General features: G+C 42.7%; 1 protein-coding gene across 2 annotated transcripts; it reads right to left on the bottom strand.

Annotated features, from left to right (window-relative positions):
• Nucleotides 1-1,021: 1,021 nt before the first annotated feature.
• On the bottom strand, nt 1,022-25,054 carry PDGFRL (platelet derived growth factor receptor like). 2 transcript variants are annotated; one of them, XM_061371019.1, is made up of 6 exons: nt 24,984-25,054; nt 15,436-15,730; nt 7,689-7,840; nt 5,960-6,253; nt 5,521-5,660; nt 1,022-1,687 (listed from the first exon to the last, which is right to left on the bottom strand). In XM_061371019.1, exons 1-6 carry the CDS (start codon nt 25,039-25,041, stop codon nt 1,499-1,501), a joined length of 1,128 nt encoding a protein of 375 aa, XP_061227003.1. In that variant the 5' UTR covers nt 25,042-25,054; the 3' UTR covers nt 1,022-1,498. The 2 variants fall into 2 exon arrangements, with proteins under 2 accessions (XP_061227003.1, XP_061227012.1); XM_061371028.1 differs by lacking the exon at nt 5,521-5,660 and having other exon boundaries at nt 1,549-1,687.
• Nucleotides 25,055-26,934: the final 1,880 nt, after the last annotated feature.

Below are 26,934 nucleotides of genomic sequence, written 5' to 3'. Positions count from 1 at the left end.
ACTATGTAAAATACAAAGTAAGCTAATTTTCATTGTTGACAATTACAGAAATCATTTTGATGTCTGCAGGCGGGAAACCAAACACCAAAAATTCTTCCTTAAAGGCACTGCTTCTGTAGCCATAATCAGTCTTGAGAACTGCTTATGATTGGTACATGTAACCATTTCACCCAAGGGTCACTACTCAAGCAATGATGCAACAATGGATCTGCATCAGCTTTTCCACTCCTGCTGAGCTGTCACCAAGGAAATGATGCTACCTTGTGATCCGCTGTGCTATAGAACCAGCCTGAGCGAGTGACACATCTCCCACTTGTTAGCTATTTTGAAGGAAATCGATTACTGATGTGATTGTATTGGAAGGTGTAGCTTACATGGATTCTGTGCTTGAGGCTAAGAAGAAAAAACATTGCCAAAACATCCAACAACATTTTACCAGGTTCTTACCTCTTCTGTGCAACGTCTCTTCCCTTGCACTGGTAACTAAACCCAGGATGAAGACAGCAGTTGCTTATTTATCCATATACATCAGTTTTTTGATAGGACACATCAGTTTTCTAAGTAAAGTAATACAATCAAGTTGCACTTGTTATTAACCTGAGAAAAGATTCTGCTGTATAATCAAACATTATTCTAATGCTATAGTTGTTGGTCGGTTTTGTTTTTTGGTGTTTTTTTTTGGTATATGATACTATATACACAAATGGAAGTTTTACCTTTAGCAAACACTCTGCTACATGATTTAGGAAGCTTAGGTGAACTCTCAGTAAGCTACATGGATGCAACAAGAGAAGAGAAATCCAACATAGCCAACGGTTTACAAGTCTGTGGAGGTGCCCTCCAGCACCTTAATATGTATTTAAGATTAATCTTCCTCAGGAATGAGAATTCTGTGTTTGTACGTACATGAAATGCAAACACACACACACATACACATATTTATGTTTTCATAATATTCAGAAATTTAATTACTTTTGCAAAATAAACATTTGCTATTGGCTAATTCTATAAAAAGAGGTGGTTTTTGTTTGGTTTTGATATTGTTTCAAACATGTACAGTACTCTCACCTCTAAAATTGCCCTGCACCAGGAGAGCTAGACCTGCTTGGTGAATTTCTGAGGATATTTCATACCCTCTCAGTTCTCACGTACACAAAAAAGGCACAAAGCATTCAGCAGGTTAACCTTAGGAAAGAGTTTGAAGAAAAAGGCCATATGCAAAAGGAAAGCCCAAGAGCACCTATTCCTAAATAAAGTAACCCTTATGCATGTTCAGGCTTAAACCTTAATGCTTCACAGTAGTATTATTAACTCACTACTGCTGGGCATAGGGAACTCTCTTTTAGCCTGTTGTCAGGCTACTGAATATGGAATGCATTGATAGTGCATGAAAAAAGACAGTGATAGAGAAAAATGTCACTTAAACATTACTAAAGAAAATAAATGGCTATAATATCAAATAACATACAGTTCATTCCATGTCCAGAAACCTCTCCGATCAATTTAGTTCAACTTTAGTAGCTACTGTTGTTTCTCCCTGTAGGTTCTGAGCTATACAAATGTAGTTTCCAGCATCTCTGGCTTCAAAACTCTCAACAAGAAGAATACTCTTTGAGATTCTTGTGGTATGTCCAATTCCTCTGTTTATCAATCTCCAGAAGTTTTGGATAATCACAGGCCTCTCAGACTGTTTAAAAGAAACAAGTAAAAATAACCAACCACATAAGAAAATACATGATTCTGCAAAGTGCATTTGGTGACACCACCTTATCAAACCCTGAAGCAAGAGATCAGATATAGCAGGAAGCCTATAGTCAATAGTCAGCCTTAAGTGAGGAAACTTTAGGTGGCTGGCAGTTGCAGCAAGATTCCTGCACTAAATATTTACCTACCACTAAGTTACACCAAGTAAGGCTAAATACAACAGCTCTTCCACTCAAGTGCAGATACTGTATATCTTTAGATTAGCAATGGCTTGCCAAAGCTCTGCCTGGAGTATATACATGAACTCAATTGCAGGTGTGGGCCACTTACTAAGGTTGCCTTTGGGTACTTGAAAAAATAAGCAAGGTATCCTGGGTGAGACATCAGGAAAGACGTGTGAGCTTATTTTCAGGCTGAATTTCAGCATGCCTCAAAAAGGAAGACAGCAGCAGCATCAGTCAGTTGACCAAGCCTTACCTATTTCTCTTTAGCACAGATAATAGCTTTAAATCATGTATTGCGAACGAATTCCCCCACCTCTAGTTTCAGAAACACTGTATAACATACAAGTAAACTAACAATTCACAAATCCTAAATCAATCCTCACATTATGCTTTCAAGAATGTGCAACTTCAAAGCCAAAAATATGAATAAGGATGCTTAGAATGATGTTTTTTACATTGCAATGGTATTATATATAATTGGTGCTTCCCCCCCTTTTCTAAAAGTGAATTCTCTGATGGACTGTTTATCAGGTCACATTCCCTGGCACCGCACAAACTTGCAAAAGCCTGCATGAGAAAAACTGGCCCAAAGATAGAATAAGGCAGTCTCTTCCCTTCCAAAAGCCATTATACTAATCAGCAGCTTCCATCAATAACCTGGATAAAACTGGTAAGAGAGGCTTTTGCTGGGAAACCATCTCTTCTTGCTTCAGATGGTTTAGCTGTTTACCAACATGAATGCTATGAAGCTTAAGCTAATAGTAGCAAGAGGGTAAACCAGACACTTATCTAGTGCCAGAGCTACCATCTCACACTTGCAAAATGACCAGTCCAGGAGAAGCCACCAGTCTTTGTGAAGCTCAGGGGATGCCTAAAGAGGTAACACACATTTACAGCTAGCAAGAACTTCTTCTGCTTACAATGGTCATCTCACCCAGAAATTCTTAACCCTTTAGAAGGACTCAAGCCACACCGCAGAATTCTACCTAGCAGAGCACGAACCTGTTGCCAGCCTGAAAATCAAGTGCTACCACACACATAATGCAAGACTAAGTTAGTTCTTAGACAAAGCAGAGAGAACTTCCCTGACCCTAGTGAAAGTGAGGTAAAGGCCATGTATGGCAGAAGCTATTTGCCAGGTTGGGCTCTTGCTAGCCCAGTTTTTCCTCAAACTAATTGCCTTCTGCTTTGAAGCTGGTTTCAGGGAATCATATTAAGGAAGTGGATTGGTATGCATCAGTAAGCACTCACAGCAGGGGAATGAGCAAATGCAGTTGTCAGGGAGTGGCAAGGAATAAAAATGTACGAGGGAGAGGTTAGTGACTACAGAGATGGGGGTCTCTCCAATGCAATGTACCTAGGAGCAAGTAGAGATTGAAGTGATGCTTCTGCTCAGGGATCAAGTGGTAGGTGACATCCCAGGTGCTGAGGAACAAAAGCTGTCACTAAGCTCCCTGCATTGAAAGCAGCCGCAATGAAAGGAAACATCCAATAAATCTTAGAATTCTGCCAGTCTCTTTTCTTGCACAAAAGGTGTATCTGACCAGAATGACTGATGGTGCGCTCTCTTCTCCCTTCACCCCTACCTTTGCAGTATGAGAACAGTTCCTTAATAAATGTTAAGTCTCCAACATGCATGCAGTGCTTCTATTCTGACATCTACTTAATCATTTTGCTGGGTCAGAAACCCAAACACAACTTATACCTCCCTATCCCCAGGCACAGCTGGAGCTGAGACTGTTCACTCTAGTGATCAGTCCTTCCCAGAGCAGAGTCAGGCAGGTCACAGGCCAGAGTCTCTCTCCCAGCCACCATGTGCCCTACATCGCAGCATGCACTACACACATGGGAGATCACCTGCATGTATGTAGCTGTTCATATTCAAACAGTGCTACAGTCTCCATCTTGATAGCTACAGCAAACCTCTGGGCTTTAGATTTGAATTTTCTCAAGCCTAGTAAGCACTGAACTCCAATAAGCAATTACCTCTGCTGTTTAATTATCTGCTGCCTCAGGGACACCAGTGTTGATACAAGTACCTTCTTAGAAAGCTCTACATGGTCCCTTGACAACCCAGCACCAGGAGGGCTAGCAAGTGGAATACAATGCAAACCCTCAGGTCATAGAGGATTCCTTTCACCTGGTGAAGGGTTCTGTCTCTGGTGAAGGTTCTATCTATCGATTCAGAGCAGCCCTGCGGAGAAGGACTTGGGGGTGCTGGTAGATGAGAAAATGAACATGAGCCAGCAGTGTGCGCCTGCAGCCCAGAAAGCCAACCGTATCCTGGGCTGCATCAAAAGGAGTGTGACCAGCAGGTCGAAGGAGGTGATCCTGCCCCTTTACTGTGCTCTCGTGAGACCTCACCTGGAGTATTGTGTGCAGTTCTGGTGTCCTCAACATAAAAAGGACATGGATCTGTTGGAACAAGTCCAGAGGAGAGCCATGAGGATGATCAGGGGACTGGAGCACCTCCCGTATGAAGATAGGCTGAGAAAGTTGGGGCTGTTCAGCCTGGAGAAGAGAAGGCTGCATGGAGACCTCATAGCAGCCTTCCAGTATCTGAAGGGGGCCTATAGAGATGCTGGGGAAGGACTCTTCATTAGAGACTGTAGTGACAGGACAAGGGGTAATGGGTTCAAACTTAAACAGGGGAAGTTTAGATTGGATATAAGGAGGAAATTCTTTCCTGTTAGGGTAGTGAGGCACTGGAATAGGTTGCCCAGGGAGGTTGTGAATGCTCCATCCCTGGCAGTGTTCAAGGCCAGGTTGGACGAGGCCTTGGGTGTTATGGTTTAGAGCGAGGTGTTCCTGCCCACGGCAGGGGGGTTGGAACTTGATGATCTTAAGGTCCTTTCCAACCCTAACTGTTCTATGATTCTGTGATCTTCCAGCAGTCCTTCCTTTGCTCCTGGCTTGCTCAGGATAAACAGCAGCAGAATGAGGCTGGTTAATAGAGGGGATCACCAATGAAGCCAGTCAGATACACCGAAATATGCCAGTCAGGTACACCTTTTGTGCAAGAAAAAGGACCAAAGTTCTAAGATTCACTGGATGTTTCCAGCAGGTTCTTTCAAGATGAGGCAGCGCAAAAGCAGATTTCTGTGCTCCTGGGATGTGGGCAGCAATTAAACTTAAAAGATTCTGTGCTGTGATGATTCATGTGCCTGAGCCACAGAGATGGAAGGTATATCAAATGCAGAGGCATCAGTGATGATTTATGGCTTGGTCTAGAATAGCTTCCTGACGCTGGCTGGCTCTGACCCTGTCTGAGGATTTTCTTTGTAAATGCTGCCAGAGGCCAAGTGTCTCTGGAATGGAAACCCGAGGGAAGAGCGAGCTTTGCTGAGCTTGATCTTTACTAACATGGGCAGAGCTCTCCAGCTTTGTTCCTGTGCTACTTCAAGGCTCTCAGGGAATGACAAGGGAAATTCAAAAGGAACATGCTGCCTCCTCCTGCTAGCATGCCCGAGCTAGCAAGAGGCAGACATCACAATCTGAAGGAATTTTTACTCCAACTCTGGACATTGACTGGCATTGAAGACATTACCTTTACAAAGCACACACCATTTCAGCCAGGGCATACATCTCTTACCTCTTGCCCTGGGTACTTCCACCTGAAGTTCACATCTACATCCGGCTCACCAAGGACTGTGCAGATTACATGAATGCTGTCACTGACATCTGCTCTGCTGGATGATGCTGAAATTGTGGTTGAGGGCGGGCCCTTGGGAACTAAGAGAAAGACAGTGTTTGGAAGAAGAAAATTAGTTTGTGAAGTTAAATACACTGATAAAGCTTACGGGTCAATTTTTGCCTCTGCTTGCTTATTGCAACAGGTAAGTGATGTGCACCTGAAACTCTCCCCTCTACAGTGGGAAACTGCTGGAATTTAAACCTACAGTTTTATCACGTATACTTCTAATCAAGATTTTAAAATTCTGTGATTATATATTTTACTTCTTTTTTAAGTATTGTTTTCTAAACAACGCCAGTAGAATGTCAGCGTAAGCATATAGAAAACTGCAACTTACCTTCCACATACAGTAGGTGATACTTGATGGAAATCTGAGGTGCTCCCTGTGACTCTGCTTTGCAGTAGACAATACCCTTATGATCAGAAGTAGGGTGCTGGTAGACAAAACCCTTCTTCACATCATAAACAATATCAGTTCCATCTGTTTCAATTTCTTCTGCTGGAAATTCCCTGTGCAGAGTTACTTTTGCTGAAGGAGTAGTAACACGACATGGGATGACTGCAGGTTTATCTGGGTTCAGGTATACAATCTCAAAATAACTGGGAGTAGGTACAAAAAGTTCCTCTTTATCTGTGCAGAACAGTTGATACAGTTAGAATATTTACATCTTGGTTTAACAGAAAGAAAAGTACATATGACAAGAGAAAGTAGCTATAAGCAGTATTAAAAATTACCCAAAGCTTTTTGCTTTAAATATTCATTCACAGAAGAAAAAAAACAATAGCAACTTTTCTAACCTGTGAGTATATATTTACATAGCTTGCATTAAACACATTACATCAAAAAGAAAAGAAAGTATTCCTCACTGTAATCAGATTTTATTAATCTTATGAACATCTTTGGAATTCCTTTTTGACAAGTTTCCAAATACTCATCTGGATCTAATTCTGTTCACTCAACCACTTTTAAAGGATAGCACACATAAAACCCTCACCACCACTGGTAAGAAAAGCACTACTAGAAACAGATATTATTTGGAGCTACAGCCTTTTCATACACATAATTTTAGGCAACTGTTTGATTTGCTTCTCTAAGTAGGTAAAATATTTAGCACTTTAAGAATGAAAGTTAAAGAGTAGTTCCATATTTGGCATGCTTCTTAGAAATATGAAACTGAAATTCCTCTTTCCAGCACAAGTGTTTATGTAATAACTTCAGTGGAAAGTTCATTCCAGCCTTTCTAAAGGAATGCACCATCAGAACACTAAGCACTTCTGATCAATGGCTTCTGCACAGTCTCATGGTCTAATTTAACTCCAAAACATATCACAAACAACCCTAGTTTAGGATTTTGTACTAAAATATTTGCTAGCCAAGAACGGTTTCACTCTGATCAGGCACCAGACGTTGTTGAGCATTGAGAATGCTCTCCATGAGAAGGACAAGTGAACCATTTGATTACAGCTCTGATGTACCAGCAGTAAACTCTGCACAGTTACATACTATGACCCTATCCCTGCAGTGTCAGGGCTACAGTCAATCGCAAGCTCTGCCGGGAAACACATGTACTTAAGAGTGTTTTGCCTCTCAACATGCTACACAGGCTCTTGCGAGAAACCATAGCCTTACACGGATCAATGAGGTCAAGACTTAAGTCACTACAGGTAACTGGAAGGGGTGGGGAGAGGATGAAGAAGAGTCCATGGGGTCATCTGAACGCTGTTGACAAGATCTGCACGATTTTCTTTATCCAGACACATTTTCAAAAATAAAGCATTTTTTAATTCATTTTTTAAAGGATGCTCAGAACATGTTAGTATTTTCAGAAGTATTTGCTTTCCATTGCATTATACATTATTTTGAGTACACATTTAGCATAATCCATAGGGAAAATGGACTCATTAATCACACTAAGCAAGTAATTTTCTGCTCACCAGCACTGTCTTCCTTAACAGCCACTAAAACTGTGGAAGAAAAATCTTGACAGTGAGATCACTGATGTAACTTTATTCCTGTCTTATTAGCAAATATATTTCCATTAATAAACCCCCAGTGAGTTAATTACCTGTGAAAAAGATGTATGTTGAGCCTGTTTTAGTCTCATCCTTCCTGCATTTGTTACCACTGCACAGCTGAAGCCAGCAGCTATATTCACCTGTGTCTGCTGCAGTGGAGTTTGCGAGGATCAGCTGACCATACCTGTCAAGCTGCTTTATACTGGAGAAAAGAAAAACAAAAGGCACAGTAAAGCACAGATATATGTCTGTGTACATTTCTGCTTTATTTCTTTATTCCTATTCTGCAACTGACCCACCTTTTGCTTCCAGAGCTCTGCTGAAACTTCCCCTTTTGCTTCAGCAAATACCTGCTTACATGAGTAGTTCTCCTGATTTCAAATACACACAAGCACTTGCTAGCACTTGTCTTAGCTCATTCTTGAATTTCTTGCAGTCCCTGTTTTGAAACTGGGCTGCGACTGCTGTGACAACATGTTCACCTATGTTTTAGATCCATTTGTTCATATATAAGCCTGTATTTTCATGCTGCAAGTTAACCTGCCAGCATTCCAGTCCTTTTTTGACACCATTAACTGTACCACTGCCTCAGTAGTATGTAACAAAGATAATTCAGGACCATTAAATAGCAGGCACTTTAATAAGAGTCTGTTTGATGATTTATGACTGCTTTCACTGCGGACGCCTTCCCTCTTTAATATACTTTTCCAAGTTTCCACTTGCAAACACCATCATAAAGAGCTTTTAGTTGAGCTTGGATTTGTTCTGCAAGTCATTCATTTCACATTGCTTACTCCTCTGCCCTAAGCCACTTCAGTGACATCCTCTCACTGGAGTTTCCTCATCACCCCTCAGCTACTACAGAGCATGACCCTGAGAACAGCTGGAGGTGTACTGGCAGTGTCATCACGTAACTACACAAAATACAGCCTGTGTGACTATTTCAGGCTTGATTTGCTTTTTTCTCCTCCTGAATTTCCCAGATACATCTCTCAGTAGACTGACATTTACAAGCGTGCAACTATTTCTAAATATGTAGGTATATATAATGTAGGTACTGGCAATGTTTCTAAGGGTCAAAGGTCCTATAGATGAAATTCAGCAGCTACAGTCTCATTTGTTCTTTTCTATTTTGAGGATTGCTTTCCCTGACTCTTTCTTGCAGACAGATGGTGTTACAGTTGGCAGTCTGATGTGCTGCCTTTGATGGATTGTAAAAGCAACAGAGCAACAGTACCAGTTCTTGGGGAACCCTGTGAAGACAGCCGCTGTCAGTACTGATGCACTTCACTGCTGCTCTGACCCTTAAAAAAAGTTATTTTCAGCCAACTGCCTTTATATGGTAGCACATCAAGAGCATGAAGGTTTCTCTACTTTCTTTTGCAAGACACCAAGTTACAAGGTCATTTCTGTTCTAACCAAGTCAGGAGAGATCTTTCCAGTTTTAAGCATTTGATAGTGAACTTCTTTTTGGTGTTTCGAACAGGCTCTGCATGAAGTCTGAAGAGCTTCCATACAGCTGTGGATTCTCTGAACATCTGTTCTTCTCTGAATATTTGTTGTTCTCCCATTTCTTCTTATTAATGTGGCAGTTACTCTGTGAGGCAGGTGCCTGACTGAATCGTTTGGTTTGAGGATTAGCATGCTTTGAAGAAATTCTTACCCTCTACACCACCTTGTCACCACATAAGAGTGGTGCATGTCCTGACTGTACTGAATGCTCTAAATACTATGTTATGTTTACATCTGCATTTCAGGCAGAATAACTGCTTAAACAGAGAGGCCACTTCTTCTAGCTACATGAGCTTCCCAGACTTCTGACTCCCTGGGTGTTCTGCTAGCAGTTTGCACTACTACCAGCTATCATAAACAATGGTTTGTGCAACCCAACATTTGGCCTCCAGACAAAGCCAGTAGCTTAGAAATGAAACACACACCAAATACACAACACAAACAGGGCTAACGGAGAATTCTCTTTTCCATTAAAGCCCTCAGACAGCATTAGTACACTCAGCCACCATGGGGCAGTTTTGAGGCCTGCCTCAGGAAACAAGCTATATCATGTTTTCTACCTGCTAATGTGCTTGTCCTACATGACATTGTCCAATTCCACTTTTCAGAAGCATGAGGTGTCCCTGCCCATGCCAGGGGGTTTGGAATTAGATGATCTTAGTGTCCTTTCCAATCCTAAGTATTCTATGATTCTATGTAATCATGGAGCAGCAGCATTTTTAATATATACACTAGGTTGCATTATAAATGATCTTCAGTTTTTGGATAGGCTTTGAGATATTCCTATCCATGCAGCAGATCATGTTGTGTATCACAACCAACAGGAAGAGAAATCCAGAACATGTCCTAGTCTGCATTATTATTTAGTTTCACAGTTCACATTTGATAGGCTACATGACTATATTAGCAGAAAATATTTTGCAAGTATTCAGTACTAAATGTTAACACTACAGAGATATCATTATGCCAGAACATTTTTCCCTCCAACCATTAATGCAGACACTGAACTATAGCTTGAAATCTCAACAGAAAAAAATAAGGCCAGAGTTAATTAATTACCGTACAGTGTGTTCTACTTAACTGAGAACTTGCTATCCAGTAATCAATGGAAATAGTCTAGCGAGGTAGTCATCCACAAGCATGAACTAACAAAACCTGGGAACAGAGAGCTGAAGTGATGAAACTTGTGACATGACCATATTAAGCAAACAAAACAGGCCATAAGGAGCAAATTATGAACAGTAAATCCTACAGCTGACCAATTATTTCCAGGATAATTTTCATTTCATTACTGTTTTAGGTGCTGGGAAATCTGACTCAAAAAGCCAAAAACCTGCTGTGCTCTACATATCACTAAGTAGAAACACTGTATATACAAACATTTCATGACTGTTTAAATGAACTGGAAAACTACCCCAAAATCCTATTCCATATATTCACCTTATTAAGCTTTACATATTTGAAGCCTGAAAGACTCTGCCAGAAAACTTATGCCAAGCTTAGAAGCTTTAAAAAAAAAAAAAAGAAATCAGTGTAGACGGCATTACTTTTGCACAGCACCTAGCAAACTCCTCTCAAGCAGCTGCATTCATACCAACAAAATAGAGCTTATCTCCAACACAGCTCACTAGTAGAGGACACAGCATCTTGCTGCTTCATGCAAGAAAAAACAGTCCTAGCTTTCAATCTTCAGAACACACGGAACAAAATGGAATTCACTTATACACATGAGCACAACTGATGTCCCACAAAGCCAGGAGGAGCCCACATTCACTGAAAGCAGTCTAATTTTGCCCTCTACAACATACAGGTTCCTCAGTACTTGCGAGAATGCTCCTGTCCATACATCCCCTGCACACACATACGATGCACATCCAGCTCTTGCCCCAGCTTCTTCCACTGGAGCAGTTCCGTTTCACCAGTTTCATAAAATCAAACGTGAGTTTACTTATCAGGTAAAGTCCTGTGATAAATACAGCTGGTCTTCATCAGGAAACTCAAACTCCAGGTCAGGCAGAGGAGTAACTGTATGAAGTTAAGACTGCCATCATCTAGAGCAGCTTTTTGCTATAATGCATGAGAAAAGGAGAATGTGCTTGTCCTTATTTTTCTTTCATCCCTCTCAGTTTCTGATCCTTCTCATACATTGCAGATCCAGTTTCTAGACCAGCCTACTGTCATTAATTTGTTATGCACAGTCTTACAAAGCAGCATTCCAGCCCTTCTGTTAGGGAGGTGCATGACCTACCTTTGATCGTTAACAGGCCCCAGATTTTAGGCCAGTTCAGCCACTACACAAAATTTTCAGACTAGAAGTTCTCTGCAGGGCGGATTTAAGCTGCACAAGGCAAGACAGCATTACAGATAATAAGACAGTCCTGGAGACAGCTGCTGTGCGTCCTTAACTTGGGAGCCAACTTTGCATGATTCTAGCTTCCTTCCCAGAGTTGCACTGCATGCTGCTGTCACTAAAGCAAAGTAAATAATTTCAGTGTGTACTGTTATCTACTCCAATTAGGATAGTGGAGAGGATTTCTCCTCCAGCCCAAAAAGAAACATCCAAAGCACCTCCCTTCTCTCAGATGGTAATTTTAACATGTTAACAGCTACAGACCTACTAAAACCTGAGACTCTCTGGCACAGCAAGCAAAAATATCTTATTTAACAGGCTGTAAAGTACACCCACAAACTCAAAGAAAACACAGCCACTAATACTACAGGAATAGCTTTTCTAATAATAATCTCTTCATTCTTTGAAAAGTCATATGGTCCTCCAGGCTGCTGTATTCTCCTTACCATATGGGTGAGTTAAAAATATGATAAGCACGACACAGAAACAAAACATCTGGCTTTTATCAGTACTTCTTTCTGCAATTATCCATAGGAAATACATTATACGGATACTAAATTTAACTATTTGCAAACCAAAACACCCTCTTCTCCCACAGCTACAGACAGGACAACAGAACACAGTGAGCCTCTTTAGTGTCAGCTCCTACCCTGGAAGAAGAGTTAACAAACTCCGCAACCAACTGAGCTACAAACGCCCTCGCTGCCCTGAACCTTAAAGGTCTTTTCTGCCTCCTGCAATTGCAATTCTGTTAAGCTATCAGGGTCCTTAAATCCTTCTCTCTAGTAGCAGCTAGAAGACATTAGCAGTTCCAGGAGATACAAAACACCTTGCTTATTGTTAAAATTCCCACCAGACGAGTTGAATTTGTGCATCCCTTCTATCATTTAAAGGAAAACCATGAACCGGATACCTGAGCATCTGTTACTGTAGACTTACAGATGAATAAAAGAACCATAGTCCTTAGTTCACAGCAATTGCATGGGCCTCATCACCACTGTCCCTCCTCCATGCTTGTCCTCCGAGCCCAGCAACAGGCTCTTTGACTTTCTATTACTGCCTCAGAGCTCAACCACTTCTCCTTTGATGCAGCCACCAACTCTGGTTTGCACCAATGCCCCAACTCCAGCAAGACCAGCATGAAAACACAAAGTAAAAAGAACTCAGCCCAGTTAATTAGCTTGGCTTTTACTCCACACATAATTGGCAACAAAGGGATTACCTCAGACTTGGTCTTTAGGCACTCAAAAAATGTTAAAAGATACAGGACATAAATCTACCTAGAGGATTAAACGATTTTTGCTGTAGGTTGATAGTATTTTTTCCGATTTCCCCCCTTTGCCCTATATTCAGTTCTTGTTTTTAAATAATGAATGTAATTTCAAGTTTTGCCTGTTGCAGTTTGTTATTTGTGCATGGTCTTGTATGCCATGAGGAACACTTGAGCTCCTCCGAGTTAACCTTTGCTGCTGCCAATACACTTACCAACCGAGCTAACTAAATAACATGCCCTCTTTATGCCATTTCTACTTAAGTTCAAATCAAAGCCTTCTAAACCCACAGAATACAGATTTCACATTCTATAAAGCAGACTTTGTTTCACGTGCATCTATTAACACTATAAAAGATCTTGAAATAATTACCAAAGTCATGCTAAAAATGTGATGAAAATGTAACTGCACATGATCCCGCAGTCAATTGTCACCATAAATTACCATTATTCTGTGACTCTGAAGTGTACTATTCATCTATGCTTTCAATTTCTCAAGTTGATTACAGGACCTTCTGCTTATATCTAAAATGGGTGATTCAGTCTACACTTACTGCCTCAGTAACTTATTTCAAAATATTTTTTCTAAAACAAAGATCATCATATTTCAATACAGACTCTTAGGTATAAGCCTAGCATACCTGTAAAAGAAAATACGCAGACAAGTTATATCCACCCAGCAAAAATGTTTTACATCATATTTTTGTCTGACATTATGAATTTTTGCAATACGGTTAAAAAATTACAAATACTGTGAATATGACTGAGAACAGAAAAGGTAAATTGCTGAAGCAACAGAACCCCAAACTACTTCAAACTACAAAATGCCAAACTACACGATTAGGAAATGCATATCTTCCCCCCACCCCAAACTACCTTAAATACTGGTATTTTGTCCCATGTGCATCACTAGAATAGTACTTCATTTTGCAAGAGAGGAACAGACAGTCAAATAATGAAGTAGCATTCACAGTCCTCTTCAAAAATGAGAATACTTGCCTTGCTTAAGTGCCAGATGCTAATACATGACCTGCTATAGCATGACCTGCTATATATACAGGACCAAATCATTCCACCGACCTACTTGCAAATACACAAAACATAAGACACACTTGAAAACAAGAACCAGCACACACATGGTTCCTGTTGATGTTACTTTGCAGGATCAGCTTTGGCTTGCTGAAGGCCAGGTCTGTCCTGCAGCTGATAAACGCCACCTACTGGAATACATCCAGATAAAACATTGCAAAAGAAAAGGCAATAGTTTAAAACGGAACACAAGATGATCTGAGAGCGGCTGCTTCAATAAGCCCTCAGCAGAAACAGGCTTGCTGCTGTAACTTAGTATGACAGAAGCACTGCACTAGCTACAGAGGTTTATTCAGCCAGGGTAGCTCTTGAACTCCTCAGCCATCACAGGACAAGCACGTAAACACTAAAGAGAACCGGCTTATGAATGTCAGGATATACAAGAAAACAGTGTATAACTGCCAATCTTGAACACTCTTTGAAAGAGAAGTGCAAAGTGGAAGAATATATCTGAAATATTAATTACCTGGGTGTGACTGTAGCATCATACTGTAAATAAGGGAAACGGATTACAGACATTGAGATAATCTCAGCCAGTTATTTACGAAGAGCATACACACTTAATTTAGGAACAAAAGGACAACAGGAGTCGATTTCCTCATACCTCTGTGCTTTTCTCACCTAATATTGAAAGAAAAGCTCCTTACAGTTCATTCTTAGAGCATCATGCACAGTGCTCCACAGTATCCTCACTACTTGTCTTTCATCTTTAAAGAGGGGATCCTGCCCCTCTACTCTTGCTCTATCAGACCCCACCTGGAGCACTGTGTGCAGTTCTGGTGTCCTCAACACAAGGACATGGACCTGTTGGAGCAAGTCCAGAGGAAGGCCACAAAGATGATAAGGGGTCTCTAACAACTATTTATGCAGTTTCCTTTAAGATGTCACTACATGGAAGAAAAATCATTCCCAACCCCAACGTGACTATCTTCAGCATTAAACTCTGCCACATGACAGACTTCACAATCCCTTTCTTTTTCTCTCATACAAAAATAACTTTGACTGAAAAAGTAAAGAGTGCTCTTACTTGCTCCTTAGCATGGTGGCTTGGTGTATGTTCCTGCTAATTGAGAGATTCAGATGCTACAGGAGTATCTTGTTTGAGCCTCTTCAGGAAATTAATCTTAGTGTCTCAGGTGGTAGCTACACTGGCAACCAGTATAGGCCACCAGTAGCAGGTCTCTGTAGAGCTACAGAGTTGGTAGTGAGTACCTGACATCACACACCTTGAGAGTTTTACTTTGGACTAGCTCTAATATGGCTCCCTGTCCATGGCTGGAGCACACTGGTGTCCTGCTGGACTGCATCTTCTATTTCAGATCCCTTTGAGGGTAACCCAGTTCACACATACAAGACTATTCCACAGTGCAGATCACATGGCAGTAACTGGCGATGTCTGAAAGATGTTCATCCTTTTCTGTTGACATTAGAAATCACGAGATGAAATACTTTGATTGTAAAAACGTAAACAAGCAAACAAAACAAAAACCCCAATGGTCTTGAAAGTGGTGGTGGTGTGAGGGGTGAAAGTTCTGGATTTCCCCCCAACACCTCAAAAACATGAAAAACAGCTTACCTGAGTCTGGAATCTTTAAAGGTGTCTAAATATGAAGGATAGTTCCAAGTAACATTACTCCCCTTGCATCGCAGTTCTATGCTTTGTCCTGCAGACAGGCTTAAAGTGGGAGCTAGTTTTTGGAAGTGACCTTTATCCATCACCTGTGTCAGTATGGACTGGGACTTCAAAGAGGAGTCAACAGATTCTCTCTCCTTCATTTTAGAAGCCTTGGGTTTTACTCTTTTGTTAACAGGCTTAATTTTGTTTTCCCCAGGTTCTTTGGGATGCTTACTCTTCGCAGGCTGTCCCGTAACTAGTAAAGAAAAGGTAGAAATGTTATTGATTCAGAAAAGGTTACACAGTCATTTTGCAAAAAGAAATCTTCCTTACCACAGAGAATAAAATAACTAAAATTTTGTTCTTCCTATAAAGGATTCATAAAAACAAGTAAGAGTTAATTTCCATAAGCTTCTGAAGTCTCTGGTATGACCCATTTTCCTGAGGAAAAAGAAAAAAAAACCCCAAACCAGCTTTCAACATGTGGAAAAATCTATACTTAATAGTTGACATGAATAGACAAATATGTGAGGTATGAGAACTTTAGAAATGGGAAGGGAAAGAAATACAGCATTTCTATCTCCAGTTACTTTTGTCTTTTCTACCTCATGTCACTGCCATTCAGTGCACAACACTACCCGAGTTCTCCACCTTCATAAGGATGCCACACATCCATCAATTCTGCATGGCCTTTTCACATGTCTTGCTACCAAGACAGACACATGAAGAGAAACTTTCAAGTGTGAAGATTTATGATGATTTATAATGTACTGACAGCGATGTAGCTTTCTTCTTTTCAGTTATGTACTGTGAAAACACAAACTGCACTTAAGTCACTTGGAGGTGGTATTTAATTCATCACCTCTCTGCTGCAACAGCCATTTATTTTCACAGTCCAGATGAAAACAGGACCTTATTTAGAGGCAAACAGTGGATCTACCTGCTAGAGACAACAGGGATGCCCTGCTGCCTTTAAAAACAAAGCAAGGGAAAAGCGAGGTGTCACTAATTCAAGAAAGGCAAAATAAAACTCCTACTTTGACTGACAGCAGGAAGCACAGATCTTCTGCAAGATGAGTGTACAACTTTTGCCCCAGACACCAAAAACTCCAGTAACTGCCTGACAGCTAATTCACACATTGAACACTGCCCTTCCACAGGAAAATGCTCTGGTAATTTATTGTACAAATCAATCCAAAAGCTCCCTCTGCAATTAAAAATAGCCCTGCTGTATACTGAGATAGCAGAATTAAAACTGGTACTGGCTGCAGCATGAACAGCAGCATTTCCAGACTCCTGCCACTGATGGCTCCCATAACACTTCCCATACCCTGCCTGGACATCTTGCACTGCTTCAGCCTTCCACTTCTGTTAAGTCCAGGATGAGGTCCACCACATCTCTTAAATGGCACAGAGCCTTATGAGCACAAATTTTAAAAACAGGAAATTCAATCTGAGCATAAGAAAACATTTCACATTTAACTGTGAGGGTGATCAAGAAGGTTGCCAGAGAGGTAATGGAGTACCCATCAATGGAGATGCTCAAAACCCAACTGGACAGCGCCCCAGGCACCCTGCTCGAGCAGTGGGTTGAACTGGATGATTCCAAGAGGTCTCTTCCAATCTCAGCCATCCTGTTGACTCCATGAGGGCTGCCTGTGTAGAAGCAGTTACACAGTATCACAGTATGTTAGAGACTGGAAGGGACCTCAAAAGATCATCTAGTCCAATCCCCCTGCCGGAGCAGGAACACCTAGATCAGGTTACACAGGAACATGTCCAGGCAGGTTTTGGATGTCTCCAGAGAAGGAGACTCCACAACCTCCCTGGGCAGCCTGTTCCAGTGTTCTGTCACCCTCACTGAGAAGAAGTTTCTTCTCAAGTTTAAGTGGAACCTCTTGTGTTCCAGTTTGTACCCACTGCCCCTTGTCCTATCATTGTTTGCCACTGAGAAGAGCCTGGCTCCATCCTCGTGACACTCCCCCTTTATATATTTATATGCACTAATAAGGTCACCCCTCAATCTCCTCTTCTCCAAACTATAGAGACCCAGCTCCCTCAGTCTTTCCTCATAAGGGAGATGCTCCACTCCCTTAATCATCTTAGTTGCCCTGCGCTGGACCCTGTCCTTCTTAAACTGAGGGGCCCAGAACCTGCCTTCAGGGCTCACACCAACTGGAAAATAAACTGGAAGACAGCAACGCTGTAGTCACCTTGGTTTGCCCAATGCATTCTGAACTTTTCTGGGGGAATGATGGAATGGAAAATTTCAGAGAATGGCTGCTGCCTCCCACAGCAGAGCATGAAGTAGGTTTTTTCTAATCACTCAGAGCACATTATTCTAGCAAGTGACACAGTGTGTGTATTACAGGGGCAAACAGTGCAGGAACATTTATTCCTGCATTACATTAGAAAGGCAACAGTGGGTCAGGCCAAATGATTTCCTAGCCAACATCTTTGCACTGACATCACCCAGCACTAGATGTCAACCAGGGAACAGGGCACCCATCTCTGCTCCTTTTAGACTAGTCTCTTTCCCTAGAGCCTTTAGCTTAAGGAATCTGTGAACCACAGTTGCTGTTTTGTTGTCCTTGGTGGATTTTTCTTTCATTGATTAGACTGGTCATTTTTCAGAGCTACATAAATTATACATAAATATTAGATGCCTCCTAGGTTTTGTATTAACTGAATAAATATCCATGGTTTCTTCAACAGCTTTCTCTGCAGCACCTGTACTTTAGCAAAATTTAAGCATCTTTCAGACATATCCTTCCTGGGTTGACAAGTCCTACTCTATTTATTTTTTCCCTGCAAATAATACATGTTACAACAGTTCAATTACATCATGCTTGGGTAATGAAGACAAAAGCAGACTGCACACCAGGTTCAAGATACAGTCACATCACTGTTGAACGTATTAGCTGTGTCTTCTTTCATGTCTAAAGAGCTCATTACTTTTCAAGAAAGCAGTATTAGGAGATGACTTTCTCTAGAATAATCCGGTGTAACTCCAAGATCACTTTCCTAAGTAGGAATCATTGGTTAGAATTCCTAAGTAGAAACCCATCAATGTGTGTATGAAGTTCGAATCATTTGTGCTACTCTGCATCTACCAACACAATTTTCACCGCCCAGTCTTCAAAAATGGAGTAATCCTTCTTCAACTCTTTGGTGAAAGTTTTCTTTTAACAGATTTATCAATATGCTGAAAAGCCTTACAAGATCCCTGTGAAATTCAGCTAGATAAAAATGATTCTATGCTCACATTGCAAAACCTGAAGATTAACTCCTACTCTTTGTTTTCTGTTAGTTATTACTCCACTAGAGGTCTTGCAGCACCTTAGTTCCCATGCAGCCTTTAACAACAGGCTTATGAAAAGCCTTCAATAGTCCAAGTATCTCAACCAGCTCATCCATGGCCACACTGTATAACTATAAAACAAAACAAAACACACTTCTGAAGGCGGAGAGGTGGGCAACCATATAAAGCCATGCTGACTTCTGTATTTCATTTATTTATTCATGAGTTCAATTTACAGAATACAGAGATCTGGCTTTGTGCCCATACCTCCCTCAAAAATCTTACAATACTGGCATATTTTTTCCCTGGAAAGGAACAGTTATGTGATGGGCAATGCATTCAAGTTAAGACTTCAGCGATTTCAGATTCAAGTCTCAGGTGTGTATCATCAACTCACTGCACTTAAACACTGTTCATGTTGTTGATTTTCGCTAAAGCCAGTTACTTTGGCATATTAATGAGAAATGTCCTCTAATGATTCTCCCTATAGGCAAACATTCTACCTCGGAGCCTGCTATTACAGTGCTCAGTAGAATACTGCACTCAAGGTTTCCAATATGCTTATCATGTCACCATTTTCCATTAAAACCTCCCCAAGCATCTCCATAGGTGCACATAACTGAGTTTGTAAGTTTCACCTTCTGTAGGTGTTCTTTCTTATCCCTGTTTCTACCAGCCTTACAAATTCTGGGGCCATCTCCCCCTGCTCCACCCCAGCACATCACAGGAAGAAAAGGATTTATGGCTGGTTTTATCCCTTGTGCAAGCTGTTTCTCAAACTCTTTTTATCTGCCTTATTCTGGTTTTCATATTTAACCCATATGTGAGTTAATGAGCCTCATCTTATGTAATTCCCCCTTCCGAAATTAAATGCATCAGTTGTTTCTTTGGCTTTTATTACTCCTGCAAGCATATTAAACTGCAGTCTGGCTGACCTAAAGCAACATCTGAATCCAATTACCTGAGCACTGCTCCAGATCAAGTCCAGAACTGCTGCTTTCCTCAAGGGTTCTCTGAAATCATCATTTGTGGCATCTAAACAGTTGCACTAGGCATCAAACCCAATGTGTCATCCAACCTAAGTGAGGGTAAGTCTTCCTTTTGCTTTTCTATCCAGTCCTTCCTACCCCTCTGATTTTCCTTAACAGAGCGGTCATTCCCTCCATCACACTGGGTGGTCAGTTAATACATTAGTTGCTCTCCACTGAGCTGGTATTTCAGTCCAGATGACTTCTACTGACCAAACCCACCAGGAATGGGGGGTGGTTAGCAGGTCGAGAGAGGTCCTCCTTCCCCTCTACTCTGCCCTGGTGAGACCTCATCTAGAACATTGTGTCCAGTTCTGGGCCCCTCAGTTCAAGAAGGACAGGGACCTGCTGGAGAGAGTCCAGTGCAGGGCAACTAAGATGATTAAGGCAGTGGAACATCTCCCTTATGAGGAAAGACTGAGGGAGCTGGGTCTCTATAGTTTGGAGAAGAGGAGATTGAGGGGTGACCTTATTAGTGTATATAAATATATAAAGGGGGAGTGTCACAAGGATGGAGCCAGGCTCTTCTCAGTGGCAAACAATGATAGGACAAGGGGCAATGGGTACAAACTGGAACACAAGAGGTTCCACTTAAACTTGAGAAGAAACTTCTTCTCAGTGAGGGTGACAGAACACTGGAACAGGCTGCCCAGGGAGGTTGTGGAGTCTCCTTCTCTGGAGACATTCAAAACCCGCCTGGACACGTTCCTGTGTAACCTTAGCTAGGTGTTCCTGCTCCGGCAGGTGGATCGGACTAGATGATCTTTTGAGGTCCCTTCCAATCTCTAACATACTGTGATACTGTGTGAATCAGATTTAACACTAAAGCTTTCTTCAACACATACAGCCACTTCTCCTTTGGGTTGAGCTGTTCCATCTTTCCTGTGTAATTTGTGCCCTGACAGACCTGATAAACACCTAAGCATCCCCATTTCAAACTGGCAGTTCCTATTCCCTGTTGCAATTTCCCAATCTGTTAAAAGCACATAAGCTTTGGTCCAGCCACCCTTTTATTTTTACCCCAAACTCTACTGAAATTTGACTATTTGTTTAAACTACTCTTGGCCATCTCTACTACATTTCACTAGCCTCAATCCTGACACTTATTTGAAGGCACATGAATCATAAAACCTCACCCCAAGCAAATGCATCATCCCAAACTGTGTGCTGTTCCACACCTGATACTCTGCCTTTAAGAAACTGGTAAGTACTCCCCTATGAAAGCTTTTCAATTTTAAGTGCCAGAAGCCTGGTTTTAATTTTCTCTAGATGAAGGTTTTCCTTTCTGCACAAGCTCCCTCTGTTCCACACTCCTGTAGCTCCCAGCAAGTCTGAACACTTTCCTCCTACACCACACTCCCAGCCACACAGTGAGACTCTTGTCTGTCTGACCTTGGACTTCCCTGCAGGTGATAGCAGGGGGATTTCAGAAAACACCATCAGAGGAGCTTTTATGTTCCTACAGAGAAAACCTGCTTCTGCCTCACTGCTGTACCTTCCCAACTGCGGGGAATGTTGAACAAGAAGCTGCACCAGCAGACCTGGATGAGAGCATGAATATCCTGACCTTCATCAGCCGCAAACCATGGGAGTCAAGAGGAATCTAAATTAGAACACCGAGATAATTTCCCAGAACTGTAGATATTAAAATAAAGTTACTGAAAGACAAAGATGAGATGCTGTACCCGGGACTTCTCAAGGAGCTGAGGGGACAAAAGAATGCATGTTCAAGGAAAATTGAAAGTAATAATGTAGCAGAAAGTGCTAACAGGAAAACCTGCTTATACATCTAAAGCAAAGGCACGTGGACAATAATGTGATTGGTTGAAAAGGCAGGTGATCAGTAATGTCATTGGCTGGGAAAAGCGTATGATGTTGCAAAAAGTACCAAAAAGAAACCAACCCATACTAACAATTACTAACCCCTAGGCAGGGGTCTATAAAAAGCCTGTAAGCTCACTCAATAAACTATTTCGGCTGCACCACAACTGGAGTCCATGCCTCAGTTGCCACATTCAAGAGGTGAATTGCCAAGCAAGTAATGACTGTGCTCCTCTCCAGCACTCCCCGTCAGCCTGTCCAGGTATCTACTGACACCACTTCTGTACCTCACAATTCTGCCTTTTCTCATCACTCAATTAAGTATCACTATGCCCAACAAATAACTGGAACATAGTCTATCACCTAAAATAAAGAGGACATGCAATCAAATCCCTCTAGAAACACAGAATGGCATTTCTTTACCCAAACTGTAAGACTTTTCCAGGGAAGGGAACAAACTCAACAAGCCCGTTTATGCAAGTACATGTTGGGATACTGGCATTGTCTCACTAGATTTATGTGCAGAGCCGTCAGTGTTTTAATCTAGCAATGGCACTTATTAATAAAAATTAAAAATTAAGACTTAGTAGGAAAATATTGAGAAAACTTCTTTCAACCTCTGATCAGCTCCTAATGTCAGTTCTGAGATGCACTGTACTGATTTCCTCTACAGCAGTATGTTCATGGCCCCTACTAACAGTCTCCAAAGCAGGAAACTGTGCATCGATACACCAAAGAAATACACCGTGCAGCACTTCTGCTCCTGGTTCACAGTATTGCTCTCATCCTATCCTTTACTGTTTGCTGTGCCTTGTTCTCACAGATATTACACACGCAACAATCCCCAAATATGTGCTTGTCACAGTCCTAGAAAGCATCCAGTTTAGACTTCAGACAGACATCACCTATGCTCACATGCACATTCCATCAGCCTCATAGCTGCACATGTTATAACTCAAGAAGGTCCCTGATCTTATTCAGGTGTCCACCTGGAGAAGTGTTGAAGAACAGAATGAGCAAGGTCTCCCACAGGGACAAAGGAATTGGGTTCACTGTCTGCCAGATCTACCATTCCATGCAGCCCCATGCTACATCTTGGCAGCATCAGAGACTTCTCAACTCATTAATACTGATTAAATCTTCCTTGAAAAAAGAATAAATCAAGTGAGAAGTTACCATAAAGAATAATTCTTAACCACCAGGATTAAGATAAGAGGCAACAGCCTTTGTAATCACAACTAACGTAACAAAGCAGGTTGGCCACCTCTGTGGTACTTCAAATGAAAAGCTAATAATCCAAACACTCATACAGACAATAGATGGTAACACAAACTGGAGGGACATATTTCACTGTTCATTAATAACACAAGCTAAATTAAGATGACTATTTTGAAATCACAATGTCTACATGACGACTTACACCTCTAGCTTTATACAAGGAACTGGCATTAAACACACCAGGTCATCTTCTCCCATAGCTAAGCTCAAGGATGACATAGCAGGAACCACCCAGTCAAACCTCAACATAAACTAGACAAACTAAGAACACAGGCCTGGGAAATCTTTTGCCCAAGTCTCAAGACATTTCTAATCCTCTGCTTTTATTGCCTGTCAAATAGGAAACACTTTTCTTGATGTCCGAAGAAGGACTTGGGGGTGCTGGTCCATAAGAAAATGAACATGAGCAGTGTGCACCTGCAGCCCAGAAAGCCAACCGTATCCTGGGCTGCATCAAAAGGAGTGTGACCAGCAGGTCAAAGGAGGTGATCCTGCCCCTCTACTCTGCTCTCATAAGACCTCACTTGGTGTATTGTGTGCAGTTCTGGTGTCCTCAACATAAAAAGGACATGGATCTGTTGGAACAAGTCCAGAGGAGGGCCATGAGGATGATCAGGGGACTGGAGTACCTCCCATATGAAGACAGGCTGGGAAACCTGGGGCTGTTCAGCCTGGAGAAGAGAAGGCTGCGTGAAGACCTCATAGCAGCCTTCCAGTATCTGAAGGGGGTCTATAGGGATGCTAGGGATGAACTCTTCATTAGGAACAGTAATGACAGCACAAGGAGTAATGGGTTAAAACTTAAACAAGGGAAGCTTAGACTGGATATAAGGAAGAAATTCTTTACTGTTACGGTGGTGAGGCACTGGTATGGGTTGCCCAAGGAGGTTGTGAATGCTCCATCCCTGGCAGTGTTCAAGGCCAGGCTGAATGAAGCCTTGGGTGAGATGATTTAGTGTAGGGTGTCCCTACCCATGGCAGGGCGGTTGGAACTAGATTATCTTCAGGTCCTTTCCAACCCTAACTGTTCTATGGTTCTATGATTCTGTGTGGTAATGCACACCCACAGAGTGGGTCTTTCAGCAGAAACCACCTCCTGCACCACACTGTTCTAAAGTTCAGCTCCTTTGCACTTAAGTCATAAGAAGAATGGGGATAGGAAGGACTTCTGGAAGCCCCTTCCTGCCCTGTTCAGTTGCTCAGAGCCTTGTTCAACTATCCCAAAGGCTGGAGACCCTACAGCCTCCCCCAGTAACTTCTTTCCGTGCTTAAGAGCTCTCAGGGTGAAGAACGTACATTCTTACAGGAACTTCTCCCTGATGACCTCTTGGGCTGCCGGTGGTAGCTACCTCTCTGCCTCTCACCGTGCACCTCGGAGCCTGCCTCCTCCAGTTTCTCTACAAAGCCTTCCACAGGCTACACAGGCCTTCTGTGGTGCAAAACAAAGGGATTTTCTGAACATGTTTTAGTCAGTTTGTTTGCACTCTGCAAGATGGAAACAGCCTCTCTCTTGCCTAGTTACAGTCTTTAAAAGGAACGGTTAGCGACTATCCTTTTCCAGTCAGAAACTTGCCTCCTTTCCCACCAAGACTTCATCACAACCTGAAGCTGAGTCAGGAGTGGAGTCTGGTTCTCTCTACAACCCAACAACCATGCACAAAACCATTTCATTTACTCTTTAAACCCGAGCACCCCATCCAGCACTGACCCTCCTCCAGGGCCGGACGGAGATTTAAGCATAGGCTCAAACGTCGACCCTGAATAGAAAAGGCGCCTGGTGTGGGGACAAACGCCTCCTCCATAACCCCAGCACAGACTGAAACCTCCTCTTCAGTCCCGGGCGCAAAGCCTCGGCGGCTCGCCCCCCACAGACCAAGAGCCGGCCGCCTTCCCCCCGCCTCTGCCCAGCAGGACCGGACCCCCCCACTCCCGAGATGGCTCCGGCCCGGCCCCGGGGGCTGGCATGGCCCGAGTGGGGCAGGGGCGGCCGCGCCGAGGGCGAAAGAGGGGGCCCAGCTGCAAAGCCCGAGGCGATTCGCGAAGCTGGGGAACCCGGCGGGACGGCGGGGGTCGCGGCTCACCGTGCGGCAGCGTTTCCTGCAGCAGCAGCAGCAGGCTGAGGAGCACCCACAGCCGCATGGCGGGACCGGCCGGAGCGGCGCTTGCCCTCGTGGCGCCTCGACGGACCGCGGCGCGGGGAGGAGCCGGCCGGGGCAGGGACAGGGACTGGGGCTGGGGCTGGGCAGGGCGTGTCGCGGCTGCACTGCCCCAGGGCGCGCTCACCGCCTAGCGCTGCTCGGCTGAGGGAGGGAAGAGCCGCGACGCCGCGGCAGCGGGCCCAGCTCCTCGCGGGTCGGGGCACCTGCTGCCGCGTTTCACCGGTCACTCCTGGGCTCCTCCTGTCAGCGGCCTCCCTCTCTGCTGCAGCTCCTGACCAGGCAGCTGAGAGCAATGACACGAGCCCGCCATCAGGCCCAGCGCACTCACACGGGGCTGCCTCCCAAACAATCATGAGCCCAGGGACAGCTGTGCAGGTTTAGTGCTGGAATTAGCTTGTCGGTGGCAGCTGCCCTTTGCTATACTTAGCCTTGCACAGGTGGAAGCTCTTTGGGCCTGTAGCTGGGTCTGCAGAGGGGAGTGATAAGTTATATGGCACTTAGTTGAGCCTATGGGTGGACAGGAGGCACACGTCATTGCCGGCCTAAGACAGCAAAAGTACAGTCAAACTATTGCAGTCATGCTAGCCTGCCACAGCAAAGAGATCCCCGGGTGCTTTCTCAGGAAAAATGAAAAACCAGAGGAAGTAGCTATGCATTGGTATTTAGGGCTCCATAATCCATGACAGAGTCTTCATGTACAACTGACTGTGTGCAGGTATCCCTTCATTGCTAAGAGATGAACATGTCAAATTTGACAGTTGCTGGGAGTGTGTTTACACCCACACTGAGCTCTCAAAAGCTGTTTATTGAAATCTGAGGGTTTCCTTGGAGAAGGGCTGGGAAAATGTGACTGGAGGGACCTCAAAGGTAGATGCACAGCAGGATGAAGACACTGGACTGAGAGGAGGAAAAATAATGGCTGACAAGTCACAGGCACATCCTGTAGTAGGCAAGACCACAGTTTGGTGCAGGTGAAGTATCTGGGGAACGGTGCCCCTGGCCACAGTTCCAGGGCCAGAGTAGATGTAAGAAGAGCAGAGCATTTACAGATCTTAAAGGAAGTCTGGGCTTTAGCTGCATCCATAATAAAGAAAGAATTAATAGAAGGCATATACACAATGCTCTCTTATCCTCATAAGTACATACACATGTGGAGTTCCAGACCTGCTTGACTGAGCCTGCTCCAAGACTTCACCCTGGGGTACCTGGTTAGCAGTAAAAGAGCTAGCAGGGCCCAGGTGTGGAGTAAAATGATGAAATTTCATGGTCTCTTTTTCATTCTACAGTTCTATTACAATTCTCAGGGGTTTTATGCAGTGACCTGACTACACATCAGCATAACCTGAACATGTCATCAGTTACCTGTAACACATTAAGCAAAATTATATTTTTGTTGCTACAAGGTATTTTAAAAGTCTTTCCCACTTTAAACTGTTAGAATACCACCAAGTTTTATGTTCTGAAAAGAGTGGGGTTTTGTCTGTCATCTGCAAAACTGCTAGTTAAAATTCTTATGTGCCTTCCTGGGTCAAATTTCCCTTTTCCTTTCATACACATGGTAGGTCAATGATCTAATGATGACTGAGCTCCAAGTGTTAGTGTATTTTGGAAAACATGGTAATAGCACTTTGAAATAACACTCAGGCTGCACTAATTTTAAGAAACGTTTAAGCTGGCAACCTTTTTTCCTGTATAGATGTGTATAATGAAGAAATAAAGTGATTTTTATGATTTTTAAGTTTCTTAGTTTTAAATGGGTGTGCATAAAAAAAAGTTACATCTTCATTTATAGTCACATCAGAAGAACTAATGTAAACCTTCTTTTAGTGACCCTAGCTCTCAACATGAGTAAACTGATATATTAAATACATCT

Source organism: Neopsephotus bourkii, unplaced genomic scaffold (genome assembly GCF_033783945.1).
Source record: "Neopsephotus bourkii isolate Nb327-2 ecotype Australia unplaced genomic scaffold, CSIRO-AGI_Nbou_v1 NB_168, whole genome shotgun sequence".
Taxonomy (NCBI): domain Eukaryota; kingdom Metazoa; phylum Chordata; class Aves; order Psittaciformes; family Psittacidae; genus Neopsephotus; species Neopsephotus bourkii.
This window is presented reverse-complemented; position numbering and strand designations above follow the sequence as displayed.